The following is a 14,169-nucleotide window of genomic DNA, read 5'->3' as shown; positions in this document are numbered from 1 at the left end:
ATTAAAGATAAAATATTTCCTTATTGGACCCACAGTGGGGAAATTTACAGTCTTAAGTTACCAGAACAAGTAACAGATACCAGTAAAGCAAAACATTTTTACATCCGGGTGGATCAGTGTGTGCGTTACCACTGACCACTGATGAAATCAGTTCTTAAAGACTAAATAAAAATGCAACAAAACAGTTTTATAAACCTCTTGGAACAATATGATTAATTGCACAAGCCAAGGAAATATTGCTCTATGAGCATCTTGACTTATGATTAATAATTGACATAAAATGTCCTATTTCAGCCTCATGTATACAGAAGAATAATTCCAGCAGTATACAGTTTAAAGGACGGGTTCACAAATTTTCAAGTCTGCTCTAAAACAGCAGTCGGATGCCGAAATCAATATCGACAAATGTTTTTCCTCATGTTCATATTGACTATTAAGAGATTCCTCATAATGTATTTTCCATGTAAGTGATCGGAGACAAAAATCCACAGTCCTCCTTCTGTGCAAAAATGTATTTAAAGGTTTATTTCAAGCTAATATGAAGGTCCATCACTTACACTGGAAGCACATTTTGAGGAGATCTTCCAATGGTCCTTATGAAGAGGAGGAATGGCTACAGCGAGCAAAATGTAGAGTTCATATGTGCACCTATCTGTTAATTAAGACAGACTTAAAAAATTGCGAACATATCCTTTAAGTTGAGAAAACAATGTTTGCATCTGAATAAGAAAGGAGAATGAGAAAAAAAATAACATGACACAAATCTTTCACCTGTTTTGTAGACGCTTTATTGTTCAAATATATTTACAGAGCTAAATGTAATAGTAGATATATAGTGAAAATGTAAACAAACAATTGAATGACACACACACACACACACACACACACACACACACACACACACACACACACACACACACACACACACACACACACAAAATCACACTGTATAGATCTGAATAAACTGACAAATCCTCTGACATCAAATGATAATAAGACTGACAAGATGAAGGTGCTTAGTGACAGCTTTGCAGCAAATGATCCCCATGAACCACACACAGTGTAAAAAGTACAACAATAATACATTTGTCACAATAGTAAATGAGTAAAAAACTCTTAATACACTTAATAGGCTACATTATTCTCTTGTTTAAGGCTATTCTTTATGGCCTTGGACTGTAATTAACTGGATGGGATTTCTCTGTTGTCAGAATCCATTCAAAAAGTCAGTTTTCTGTCCTTCATAGGTTACCAGAATGTTTTACTAAGGCTGTGTTGATTTCAGGTATACATAGGTGCCCGTCTGACCCCAGGTGCCCACCTGGGAATCCAGCCACCTGCTGGGAGCGATGAACTGCAGTTCCTCTTCCACCTCTTCTGCATCACTGGATGCTACAAAATCTTCTCTGAGCTCCTCTGGGTTGGGCTTTTCAGTGCTGCCTCCCCTCAAGCGAGCTCTCTCCTCAGCCTCTTCCTCATTGCTCGCGTAGCAGAGCTTGCAAACTCTCAACCGCTTGGTGAGGTGAATGTGTTCAATCACTGCTCGGAGCTTGGAGCATGAATTGCAGACCAGGAAGCCACATTTACGGCAGTGGTGTCGACGGTTGGTTGGGGTGAACTTATTTAAGCAGCGCATGCATTTGTAGGAGGCGTGGTCTGGGATCCAGGAAACAGCAAAGGCAGACCCAGATTGGGTGTTGCTGCCCCGCAGCAGATCAGAACGACACCTTTCAATGTGCTCCATCCAAGCCCGCTTCTCCTCCAGTGAAGGGGCGGCCACAAAGAAGGACTTGGGTGGTGTACGGATCAGCCACTGGTTCTTCATCTTACCATCCTCCATGTCCTCCAGCTGGATGTCCTCTAAAAATGACAGTGAAAATGAAGTGAAAAAAAATACTCCTCGACAAACTTGTTCTCTAAGAATAAGTTATCCACTGATTAATTAACTCACTCTCATTATCCCCTAACATTCCTTTCTACCTATGATTTATGATCCGTTGCCATATTCAAAACTTCACATTCTGCACAAGACAAACGGTATAATAGTGAATCCACACAGATTTGCATATTCTCTCATATGCTTCATAATGATTTAGCCACACAGATAATATTGGTTTTATGTGCTGGGGTTTTGAGATATCCACACATAATACATTTGGATTTCATTTGTGGTGCTCGAAGCATTGGAATTTTATTTTTAACTCATTTAAAAATAACTGCTACTCTGAGATGTCAATTCAGATTCCACTTCTCTGTCAATACTTGACCTATTATTTCATGGTTGTGCACAACATACATGAGATTAGATTAACCTTGACTGTATTACTGTGGCAGATATCTCAAAACATCTGTACATGAGACAAAAACTATCTGCCTGGCTAAATACCATGAGGACTAAGAAAATTAAGAAAATATTTCAGTTTATATTTTTTGCTCTTTTGATGTTTTCTATTCCGCAGTTTTTTAGTATTGGTTTAGCACCAATAAAATGTGTTAAATCATTAACACAGTGTGAAGTTATGAAAAGGCAACAGCGAAGTATTGACCAATTCATGGTCAGTCCAGCTGCAGGCTGTTGAATCAGAGCCAGTCAACCAACTGGCTTTCCAGTGTTAACGTAGTTCCTCTTACTTACTTTTCAAAAGTATTAAATTGATTTAATCCTTTGTTTTTGTTTAGCTTTTTGTTCCGATCTGAGTTTCACATTTCCCTTTAAGTCTTAAAGCAATTTTTAAACTTAGGTAAAAATGAAGTGGTTAACAGTTTGATCATCATCTTTCCCCTCAGGGTACATTTTCTGCCTCACTGTATGAAGTGTTCTGGTTAGACACATGCAGTAGCTGCAGATGAGTTGCTCACCAAGAGGAATAATTTGCCGTTTTTTATGCCAACGGCCATTGAGAATGATGCTGCTGTACATCAGAACATCATTGAAGAGGAAGAAGGCCTTCAGCTGTGGTTTCCTACGACCCTGCTTCATCAGATGACCCTCTCCCATCAGAATCCGACCCGGCTTAGACAGGGACCTCCCTCTAGGACCAAAGCAGCTCTCCACTGCCTTGATACGGTCACGGTTCTCCTTATCAAATGTTAGCAGGTCCATCCTGCTGGCCAAATAATCAGTGGCAGGACTGAGATCACAAATGAGCAAAGTGTGTGCAGCAGCAGCCAGAGTGAAGACTTTTAATACTTCCTGGTGACGCAATGGGAGTTTCCAAATTTAGATTTTGGGCAGCATGTTTTACAAATGAGAGGGAGAGGTGCGGGGCAGTATTTACATTTTATTTACTTAAGATATTATAAAACTTAGATTCAGAGTAAATATTAATATGACACCAGTGGTACACTACACATCAGAGGGAAAAATTGCATTTTTACTCCACTACATTTATTTATCAATCAATCAATCAATCAATCTTTATTTGTATAGCGCCAAATCACAACAAAGTTATCTCAAGGCACTTTACACATAGAGCAGGTTCTAAACCGTACTCTTCAAGTTTTAATTTATAAAGAGACCCAACATTCCCACATGAGCAAGCATTTAGCGACAATGGCAAGAAAAAACTCAGGCAGAACCAGGCTCAAAGTGGGCGGCCATCTGCCTCGACCGGTTGGGGTAGAGGGGAGAGAGAGGAAGAATAGGAGAGAGAGAGAGAGTAGCACATTGAAAATAAACATTGAAGCTAGAAGGTCCGGGACTGGAATCTGTCATCCGGACGTCTACAGGCCCAGATTGCCTGTGAGATGAGAAAGCACAGACAACTCCGGGGAAGAAGTGTAGGTTACTGAATGCATTAATAGTACATGAATGTTATTGGATATAGATGGATGGATAGAGAGAGAGAGAGAGGAGGAGAGAGGAGCTCAGTGCATCATGGAGGTAGGAGTCCCCCGGCAGTCTAAGCCTATAGCAGCATAAACTAGGAGCTTGCTAACTATAAGCTCTATCAAAAAGGAAAGTTTTAAGCCTACTCTTAAAAGTAGAGAGAGTGTCTGCCCTCCGGACCGAATATGGGAGATGGTTCCACAGGAGAGGTGCCTGAAAACTGAAGGCTCTGCCTCCCATTCTACTTTTAGAGATACTAGGTACCACAAGTAGGCCTGCGTTCTGGGAGCGCAGTGTTCTGGTAGGTACATAAGGTACTATGAGCTCTTTAAGGTATGATGGAGCCTGACCAGTAAGAGCTTTAAAAGTGAGGAGAAGGATTTTAAATTCTATTCTTGATTTTATGGGAAGCCAATGCAGTGAAGCTAAAATAGGAGTAATGTGATCTCTCTTTCTAGTTTTTGTCAGAACGCGTGCAGCTGCATTCTGGACCAGTTGGAGAGTCTTTAGAGACTTGTTAGGGCAGCCTGATAATAATGAATTACAATAATCCAGCCTAGAAGTAACAAATGCATGGATTAGTTTTTCAGCATCATTTTGAGACAGAATATGTCTGATTTTTGAAATGTTACGCAGATGAAAATAGGCAGACCTTGAAATTTGTTTTATGTGGGAATTAAAGGACAGATCCTGGTCAAATATAACTCCTAGGTTCCTTACAGTAGTACTGGAGGCCAAAGTAATGCCATCCAGAGTAGTTATATCATTGGATAATGTGTTTCTAAGGTGTTTAGGGCCAAGCACAATAACTTCAGTTTTTTCTGAGTTTAACAGCAGGAAGTTACAGGTCATCCAGGCCTTTATGTCCTTGATGCATGTTTGTAGTTTAGTTAATTGGTTGATTTCATTAGGCTTTATTAACAGATGCAATTACTTTTTAGATGAACAATTTAAACACTACATGCAATAAAGCATTGCTATTGATTAAAAACACAACATACACGGCATTAAGCTGATGATGATACTGTAAGTACATTTGGTAGTCACTACCTCTGTACTTTTACATAAATATCAGCATTTTGGATGCAGTGTTTGAACTTGTAGTGAGGTATTTCTATTGTGTGGTATGGTGTGTGTTCCAAGACACAGACACTAATCTTAAACTATGTAAATGCAATGACATTGATCCGTAAATGCTTCATGTTTTGGGCATGGTATAGTGAGACTGGTTAAGAAGCTTCAACAGGTGCACGTGCATAAAAAAACACATGCATAACACTGCAACATGTTGACAGCTTTTGTTTGTCACGTGTCAGGTTTGATATGATCTGTGGTGTCCATGCACGCTAAATCATTCCAGTGGTAAACATGAATACTAACTACGTAGATAACCCAGATACCAACAACGTGCTTCACATCATCGAAGAAAAGACGCCTCTGGATCAGTGATACTATTATGCAGTGTACGGTAAACATGCACGGGGAATTCTAAAGGACGGGGAAAGAGGTTTGGGAATTTGCGTCACCCTCAGTGAGAAAATAACTTTTAAAATTGACATGAATATGAATCAGCTCAGTACTGACAGCACATTTTCATTTGGTAACTTCCTGTGAGAAATCTCCCTTACATTATATTTTATTATATTTACTTCATTAGCATAACATAACCCAGGGACTACAGAGGTGCAAGCTAAGGAACACAACTCATACATTATGATGATTATGATGTGTTTATTCTTTTTGTTTATGTTGTATGGTTCTGTGCACTGTGAATCTTTTATCTCATCTCATTCCCTCTCTCTCTGTAATCTCTGTGCGCTATTCATAGTAACAAGAAACAGCAAAAAACAACAAAGTAGTTTCTGTAATAAGAACATGATAGACCTGTCTGACTAGATACTCCACACAATTAATGCCTGAGACTGTTTCTGTCCCACTTACAGCTGGCAAGAGAGCAGATTGATACTATCTACAAGGAACAGTGTCAGGCAAGAAAAAATCCCATCCATGTCTGCCAAAAATGTCGTGATTTGTCAGAGGATGATGATGATGACGCTGCTCTAGTGACGAAGGGCTTTGGGGAATCTGATGTGAAGCAAATACAGCAGTGAGAAACCAGCCATTCCGAGTGTCTGGTTTATATTTGCAGCCATGGACGTGTACAACCACAGAAGTGGATTAACTCTAAATACAAAGAAATTTGTACTGTATCAATGACAAGAATGGTTTGGTTGGTCAGTCAGAGAAATGTGACTCCTGTGCACTAACAAATATTACTTTCAAAGGGAAACACTAACCTATGACCTCTTATGTGCTGTGTTTTTGCCCTCTATTGCAAATCAAATTTCCCCTGGAGGGACAGTAAAGATCTGAACTGAACTGAACTGAACTGAACTGAACTGAACTGAACTGAACTGAACTGAACTGAACTGAACTGAACTAAACTGGCATTCACAACCCAGCACACCTCCAGTAGACAAAGTCTGTTTGGATTTTGTTAAAGATAGAAGCAGGTGGTGAACTGATGCCCTTGTTGTGCAATAAAGGCTCATTGTCTTCAGGCATGTTCGACTACTAGGGTATCCAGTGGCCTTAACTTGTCAAAGCAAGTGAATAAATGTGATACATCTGAAACTTCATACCATCAGCATTACATGGTGTTTGGGTAATGGGTGGAGTGACAAGCCCCGACTGTGTTTCCAAAATATCTACTTCTGGTGAAAAGGGAGTAAAATCAAACAATGTCTGGTGTGGAACAAATTGGTTTAACTGAAATGAATATCCCCCTTGTTTTATTTGTTGAAATAAAAATGTAAGCGTATGTAGGCAGCCCTGGTTTTGTTTAAAATTCAGTTTCTAACTTTGTCATACATCCAATATTATCTGTTTAACTACCTGCTAAATGTCATGCAGTTTTGTAGCTTGAGGACACATTTAGTGCGGATCAAGCAGAAGATGATTTAACTGTGTTTATTTTTGCAGCAATAAAGGTGGGGAACAATCACAGAGCACACACAGCAGCGTTTTATTCATCTTTATTAAATTTCATCACACTATTCTACAGGCTGACAGAAATGATAGAACAATAGCGACAATTGTGTGGGTCAATGCAGGATGGAAAAATATGCATGTGCATGAGCTCACATCTGTATCCCTACATCTTCTGCTTTTTTCCCTTTGTGCAACAATTTGTACAGACTGGCAAGCTTTTTTTTGTGCAACTGCAAAGAAAAATCCCTGGGTTCAATGTGATAAAAAAGGGACTTTTAGAAAAGAAAGTGCTGATGAGCAATCAGTGGACGTGGTTTGGCTTTTAGTAGGGGATTGGTCCGTAGTAGGCGGTGTAGGCGGCGATGATTCCAGATGTGTCCATCATGTCCTCACAAGCCAGGTTGGCCTCGCACACTTCTCTCAGGCTGAGAGGAGAGAGAGAGAGGGAGGGAAAGGGTGGGAATTACCACAGAGAGGCAACATATAGATATTCCAGACGATAGAGACATACATCTTTCTGTATCCAATCTAGTCTTTGACTCAAGAGATCATCCACAACCGATGGGACATGATTGGATTGTGTTAGATTAAAAAGCAGACTGATAGGTAATTGAATTGGATGCTGATATATGAGTACACAAGCACTGAAATACCTCTCCAGCTGGGTCAGGGATAAATCTCCAGCAGCTCTCTTCTGTCTCACCATCTCAGAGGCCTGCTCCCTCTCCACAAACATACCTGCACATCATGCACATTCAGTATAACTATGTCTTCTAGGTATTTGAGAACAGTTTTATAAATTAATACGATTTAATATCAATATGTGCCTATATTGATTAAATCAACCAAATACGAATGCATTTGTGGCAGATCAGGCTTGAAAGTGCCGATAGATAGATAGATAGATAGATAGATAGATAGATAGATAGATAGATAGATAGAAAAATATTTAGATGTTATGATTAAATATATATGACTATAATGTTAACCATATTGAATATCATGCAGTGATAGTATTATACCATAATATAGAAATGCACAGTAATGCACGTCAGAATTTATGCAATATATGAAAGACTGAAATCTGCTTTTTTCTCCTCATTATTCTACAGTAGATGAGATTTTACTGTTTTTATTAAATTTTGCAGATTTTGCAAATTTTATGCAGACAGCATCTCAAAAATGTCTGAAAAGCAATTGACTGACTCACATTTACATAGTTATTGGTTTTGTAAACTGTGGCAGAATAAATACTTATTAGTCATATTGTTAAATCATCATCTTACCCTCCTGAGCAGGGTTGTCACTTGCAGGCTGGGAGCCAGTTGAGGCATCTGTCAAATACCAAGACAAAAATATGAATGATAATTATTTAGTTGTTAAATTTTCAGCCCAGGAAGTGTCATTTTTTCAGGTGATTCTTTTTCTTTACCACATTTAATGCAACCCTCTGTCTTCACTTCAGTCAAATAAATGTGTTTTCAAACTTTGTGTTCAGAGTAACAAATACTTGAAGTTGAAATAATATTATAATAACACATTTTCTAACATATAAGGTGTAAGCGTGTATACAGCCGTGTAGATCTTACCAGAAGTCAGACAGATGACTGCCAGAGAGCAGAGAACCAGGACGGCCAAAGTCTTCATCTTTCAGCTTCTTTCTTCAGCGTCTGTGATATCAAGCTGCAACAAGGACTTGAGACTGTTCGGACTTCTCTCTTTCTCTTACATATATGTACATAAATACACACTCGGGTTTATAGATGCGGCCCTCACTGGGACATGGGTATTTGATTGGTTGGGGAATCATGTATCACACACCCACACAGATGCAAAAATACACACCTCCACAAAAATCGTGTACACAAAAAAAAAAATTACATTTCATGTATATGTTTGCACAAATGCACACACACACAAACACGCATGCACGCACGCACGGGCACACACACACACACACACACACACACACACACGCACACGCACACACACACACACATATCCGATCATGGTCACTTTTGGGGACATTACATTGGCTTACATTCATTTCCTGGAGACTGGCCCTATCCCCAACCATAAGCACTGCTTGCCTAACCCTAACCCTTAACCGAACCCTACCACCGATCCAAAAATCTGCTGTTTCACAATTTGGGACATGGCTTTCGTCCCCAATTGGACAAACTGTCTCCAATTAACTCTTCCTAAGTCTGACATTTGTCTTCAACAGCATATATACACATACATGTACACTCACACAGAAAGACAGAATGTAAACTCTCTCCTTCCTAAAGGTGGGTATTGTTTTTAAAGCATAGGTGATGAGAAAACAAGTGTGGGTGACTCATAGCCACAAATATCAGTCACAGGAAGCGGTTTTCAGTGAAAACCACTTTACACCTTGTTTAGGTCATCTTAGCAACTACTAAGAAACCAGATTGTCCTTGTGACTCACTGTTTGCATGTGCATCTCAGTTGCTTCTACATCTTTAAAAAGCAGGTTTTTGTGTAAAGATGAGGGGAAAAAAGGTAATAAGCAGTTTTCATTGCATTTTTAAACACCTAAAAGAAAACTCGCTGCAGAGTAAAATTAACCAGACTAATTGAAGTCAGATTTGGAGATGATAGTGAAAAAGCTTTGATGAAGTGATAGAAATGCAATGCCAGCTCTCAGCCTGGAGAGGTCAGAGTTTTACAGCTCACCCACACACTTTTCCCATTTAGGTCACTAAGTGCACGCAGCAGTGAAACACACACACCGAAATGGACAAACCACCGACCCTCATTATGTGACATGATTTTAATCTGAGGGCTTTCTCTTTTATTACAAACCGCAGTGATTTCCTACATAAAGAGGGCAACATTTAAAAACAAACCCGGTCTGTTTGAAGCTTTTTAGAAGAGTAATTTGAAATGTGCAAAGATATTTTTACCCAAACAAGCGGGTGGTTGTTTGCCAATGAAGTAGAGAGCTACATACAGTAGAGGGGCAGATGAAATTTCCTTTGAACTAAAACACAACTTTAAACTTGAGAACTGTATTTTATGTACTGTATGTTAGTCATTTTCAAAACATCTACATTTGCTACATTAAAAATGTCCACATGCTCAATGACAGTATCTGATGTACTGTGGCTGCTACAGTAAATGCAGCATTTTACTAGACATATATTTCCGGAAAAAAATCCTCTGAACTTGCAAAATTTATGATATGAAAATGACTTCTGAGATTTTTTTCTCTCTGTCCGGCTTTTCTTGTTGCTTTTTCTGACTGGATATTTAGATGCTGGATTGGTCTTGACAGCATTATATGGGGTGTAATTTCACTGTCTGGTTCGATGCTGGTGCCTTGTCTCGTTTCAGGGAGCAACTTCAAGGATTCAATCCCTGGACATCCTTAATTGTGCCCTTTTGTGGCCTCGTGGCAACACAGAAAAACAAACATCCAATATCGCTGTGTTTTTTAGGCGGACATTGGCTGTGTGCTGACCTGCCTTTGTTTTCCTGACCGTCTGCAGCAACAAGGACACACAGATGCGAGATTCCTCCCGAGACCAACAGAAACTCAATGTTTACCTCACTCAGCAGTGCTCGCAGCAGTTTGTGCCCTTGTTTAACTTTATTGCATGATATTGTTGGGTGGCTGCTTGTTAAAAAATTACAGCAGGAAATCAATTTTCTGAATGAAATCCCTTCTCTGCTATCTTGAGCACTCACAAAAGTTGCACCAGTATGTAACATCTGTCGCGCATTGCAAACACTGGCACTGAATACAAAAAGCTCCCATGTGGCAAACAAATGGCACAAACAGGATTAAGACAAAACCCAATAAAGGGGATTTTATTTTTATTTTTTCAAAGCAATGGAAATAATCTCTGATGGTATTGCTGGTCTGCACAGATAGGAGGATAATATAAGAAATGAGGAATGGATAGTGTGCAAAACAGAGTCATTTTCATTGAAGCGCATCACATAAATCTCATAAATGCTGGCAAGGTGTTACAATAGTGGATAAAAAATTGATCCTAAGATTATATAAGAGATGGTGTCCTGTATTTCTACATGTGTATAATGATGGGTTGCTAGGAGATTTGAGCCTCACTGGATGCTTCAGCATTTATAAAATGTGTTGTCTTCTAGGATTGTCACATCACATCAAGAGGAGGCCATAAGAACAACAATATAAATTATATATAAAAGTAAGGATATGTGGAATGTGGTAATGCACAGTCATATCCAGACGAGAATGATCATTTTTGCATTAGACAGGCAGATACTTTAAGTTTTAGTATCGACGAGCCACAACTGGTCTCTGGGGTTGATTTTGGGCCCCGAAGTATCTCTGGTAGGCCAGCTGGTAGCCGTAGTGATAGGCATAGAAGCGGCAGGGAGAGTAGTCCTCGCAGGTCTCTGCACGTCTCTCTGCTGGAGACTTTCTGTTCCTGGACACGGAAAAAGGGATGGCAGGAGGGGGGGGGGGGCAGACAGAGACATTTAGAGGGAAGGGATGAAGCGAGCAGAGGAGAGACAAGGAGGAGAATAGTAAGCAGAAACAGTTACAGCTAGTGGCTTTGGTTTTGGTTGCATGTTTTGTTTAATCTCATTAACATAATTATTACATTCAAGCATTTTCAGCATTTGGCTCAGTGGAAGTTTTACACATATGTAGATGTTTAATAGTCTCATTATGTTTTGTCTTAAATCACCATCTTGCGTGTAAAAAGTGCATTTTCCTGGGTGTCAGCACGTCACTTTTTGTGGGTGTGTGGTTTTACATATTTTGTGTGTGTGATAAAAGAAGGTTTATGTGCTCTGTGTGCATGTCTGTGGCCGTGTGCTTTACCTCATAAAGTTGTAATAGTTTAAGCCGTTTCCTCTGGGTGGGTTGTATACGTTGCCCCTCTGTGGCGTGAAGAATGAGTTGGCTTGGTTCGGCGGCACAAACAAATCTGCAACCACAAAACTTTACTAGACAAAAATACCTATTTTAAGCAAGTTAAGCACGGCTATCGTGCAACTGATCCGGGGTCAGGTTATATATAAAGGATGGGGAGATGTTAGTGAGAGGTCAAATGGGGTGTAAATCCTTTACTGTGTAACAGGCTGTGTCACATTTTTGTTAGAACTGCATGCATGTTTTTCCATGAATGAGAGACAACATTTAATCACCTTCAATGGATTCTGTGCTTTCACGAGAGTCTACGGGAAAAACATGGAATATGGTTAATCATAAATGATCAATCTAAATCTGATACACTGCAGCTTATAAATAGATAACAGCTGCTGAATGATAGCACGGTGAGGACGAAGGGAAGGATCTGTACCATAGCAGACGCAGAGGGAGACCACAGCACAGAGTGCCAGACACTGAAGGAGGTTTTTCATCCTGTGGTGTGTTTATCTGCCTGTCTGCTGGAAAACAGTAGAAAGGTGTTTCAGTGAGTCATGCCAGCACCAAAGTATGAGTTGTAGAAAAAGAAGGAGAAAGATGAAAGGAGGGAAAAGAGAGAGAAATTGGCTCAGATTTTGATTTTGTGTGTAAACAGGAAAGAACCACAACTAGGGATAGATGACTGAAAGAGGCAAAGTTTCTAAATCTGTGCCTGTGGTTTTGTGCATATGAAGGCTAGAGCCAGACATATAAACTACTGATATAAACAGCTCTGTAGATGTATAGGCTGCCTTCCCCATGCTGTATATGTTGCAGAATTTCTGCATGGGACAAACGTTAACTAAAGCTCTATTCATAAGACCAGACTGAAGACCTTTGCTTCACTTAGACAGACTCAGGTCCAATCCAAAAAAACACCAATCAGTAGCTGGAACCTCAGTTTGAAGGGAAGAACCACGAAAGAACATTTGTGGTTGAGAATAGTTGTGTAAGAGCCAACTAATGGAGTCGAAATGCACTTAAGCATAATGCAGGGAGATCGACTGTAATTACAAAAAAAGCTGGTATTCTATGTGTCAGCACACACACTCACATGGGACACGTATACACACACAGGCAACTTACGGCAAGGTGTGTGACACCTGTACAAACAACAAAGCCAGATGTCCAACTCTGAGCACACACACACATTCAGTCTCTGTCTCTCTCTCACACACACGCACACATGCTGCATTCGCATGCCTGCACTCCAGAAAAGCTTTCATCCCCATCTTCTGTTTGTGGGATTTGGATGGGATTCGGTTTCAGCAGCCTCCCTTTTCACTGTCAATAGCTGCTTTCATTATACATAAGCACACACACACAAACGCACACAGTGCTCATGACGTCGGCCCCTCAGGTTGGCTTGTCTTCAGTCAAACTCAGACTCACAAAGGGCACAGGAACAGCAAGCCTGGGGCCTAAAGTTCAAATAGCAGCTTCCAAAGGTTGGCAAGGACAGCCAGACATGTGTGTGTCTCTCTGTGTGTGTGTGTGTGTGTGTGTGTGTGTGTGTGTGTGTGTGTGTGTGTGTGTGTGTGTGTGTGTCTGTGCGTGTTAGATGCTGACAACAGTGTCTGCAGAATTTTATGCCCGTCTGAGTCTTAGTAGGGGTCCTTGTGGGTTTGCAGCAGACTCCCCTGCAGGCAGAATGTGCCCACCTCACTGGAAAAAGCCCCTGGCATGATGCTAGACATGCAAAGAGCCAACATGAGGTTACATATCAAGTACAAAAACAGAGCAGGACTGTAGGCCTACTGTATTACAGTAAGCAGGGAAAAACGATTGCAATTTAATGCATAATGTTAAAAACATGTAAAGATACTTGAGGACCTGGATGACATCAGTTAATATAGACAATCTGAATTTTTGATAAAGTTTTGCTTGGGTAAAAGATGTAAAATACTTCTACTTTTCACCTGCCTTTACTTTTTAAGAGATGATTTGCTCCAATGTACTTACCGTGATTATGGAGTGAGAAAGTCTTGGAAATATCTCTGTGTGTATTTTCTCCTGAAGAATATTCCCTAATTCCTCCCTGCAACGCTTTTTATACTCACCTCATTTCCCCCCACCCCCTTCATTTCACCCACCGACTCCCTGCCCTCCACCCCACCTCCCCTTAGCCTTCGTCCTCTCTCCTCCCTCCTCATACTATCAACCGTCTTTTCCACCATTTAATCAGACCAGAGTATTAGCTCACTCTCTCCCCAACTCCCACGCCTTCACCAAAAAAAGAAAGATGACAGAGAGGCAAGGAGGAACGGAGAAAAACATGCAGAGGGTAAACAGAGAGGAAGAGAGGAGGGTGAGGGACGACTGGCACAGAGGGGGGGGGGGCGCGTCTAACCTGCCCCATAGCAGGTACATGATAATATTTGTTGCTGTTTGCCAAGATGGCAGCAAAATATGAAAAGAGCAT

The 14,169-nt window shown here is 40.4% G+C and overlaps 3 protein-coding genes across 4 annotated transcripts; all 3 read right to left on the bottom strand.

The window, feature by feature from the left end:
• Positions 1 to 1,264: 1,264 nt before the first annotated feature.
• Positions 1,265 to 3,103, bottom strand: LOC134000042 (pleckstrin homology domain-containing family F member 2-like). The gene is made up of 2 exons (XM_062439349.1): positions 2,860 to 3,103; positions 1,265 to 1,860 (listed from the first exon to the last, which is right to left on the bottom strand). The coding sequence occupies exons 1-2, from the start codon at positions 3,101 to 3,103 to the stop codon at positions 1,265 to 1,267; spliced, it is 840 nt and encodes a 279-aa protein (XP_062295333.1).
• Positions 3,104 to 7,142: 4,039 nt separating this feature from the next.
• bglap (bone gamma-carboxyglutamate (gla) protein) lies at positions 7,143 to 8,671 on the bottom strand. Its single transcript, XM_062439381.1, has 4 exons — positions 8,410 to 8,671; positions 8,107 to 8,154; positions 7,474 to 7,558; positions 7,143 to 7,245 (listed from the first exon to the last, which is right to left on the bottom strand). The coding sequence occupies exons 1-4, from the start codon at positions 8,465 to 8,467 to the stop codon at positions 7,143 to 7,145; spliced, it is 294 nt and encodes a 97-aa protein (XP_062295365.1). The 5' UTR covers positions 8,468 to 8,671.
• A 1,965-nt stretch (positions 8,672 to 10,636) lies between these two features.
• Positions 10,637 to 13,753, bottom strand: mgp (matrix Gla protein). 2 transcript variants are annotated; one of them, XM_062439055.1, is made up of 5 exons: positions 13,710 to 13,753; positions 12,142 to 12,229; positions 11,987 to 12,016; positions 11,661 to 11,766; positions 10,637 to 11,259 (listed from the first exon to the last, which is right to left on the bottom strand). In XM_062439055.1, the coding sequence occupies exons 2-5, from the start codon at positions 12,200 to 12,202 to the stop codon at positions 11,103 to 11,105; spliced, it is 354 nt and encodes a 117-aa protein (XP_062295039.1). In that variant the 5' UTR covers positions 12,203 to 12,229; positions 13,710 to 13,753; the 3' UTR covers positions 10,637 to 11,102. The 2 variants fall into 2 exon arrangements, with proteins under 2 accessions (XP_062295039.1, XP_062295038.1); XM_062439054.1 differs by having other exon boundaries at positions 12,142 to 12,226; positions 13,710 to 13,747.
• Positions 13,754 to 14,169: the final 416 nt, after the last annotated feature.

Source organism: Scomber scombrus, chromosome 18 (genome assembly GCF_963691925.1).
Source record: "Scomber scombrus chromosome 18, fScoSco1.1, whole genome shotgun sequence".
Classification (NCBI taxonomy): Eukaryota; Metazoa; Chordata; class Actinopteri; order Scombriformes; family Scombridae; genus Scomber; species Scomber scombrus.
This window is presented reverse-complemented; position numbering and strand designations above follow the sequence as displayed.

What these genes read in the sequence shown, in the direction of transcription:
- LOC134000042 (XM_062439349.1), bottom strand. Translation starts at nt 3,103, where the DNA reads ATGGACCTGCTAACATTTGATAAGGAGAACCGTGACCGTATCAAGGCA. An exon ending in ACGGCAAATTATTCCTCTTG is followed by an intron (nt 1,861 to 2,859) that starts GTGAGCAACTCA and finishes TGTCATTTTTAG; the next exon opens with AGGACATCCAGCTGGAGGAC.
- bglap (XM_062439381.1), bottom strand. Translation starts at nt 8,467, where the DNA reads ATGAAGACTTTGGCCGTCCTGGTTCTCTGCTCTCTGGCAGTCATCTGT. An exon ending in TGACAACCCTGCTCAGGAGG is followed by an intron (nt 7,559 to 8,106) that starts GTAAGATGATGA and finishes CATGATGTGCAG; the next exon opens with GTATGTTTGTGGAGAGGGAG. An exon ending in TCCCTGACCCAGCTGGAGAG is followed by an intron (nt 7,246 to 7,473) that starts GTATTTCAGTGC and finishes CTCTCCTCTCAG; the next exon opens with CCTGAGAGAAGTGTGCGAGG.
- mgp (XM_062439055.1), bottom strand. Translation starts at nt 12,202, where the DNA reads ATGAAAAACCTCCTTCAGTGTCTGGCACTCTGTGCTGTGGTCTCCCTC. An exon ending in AAGCACAGAATCCATTGAAG is followed by an intron (nt 11,767 to 11,986) that starts GTGATTAAATGT and finishes TTGTGGTTGCAG; the next exon opens with ATTTGTTTGTGCCGCCGAAC. An exon ending in AACTATTACAACTTTATGAG is followed by an intron (nt 11,260 to 11,660) that starts GTAAAGCACACG and finishes TTCCGTGTCCAG; the next exon opens with GAACAGAAAGTCTCCAGCAG.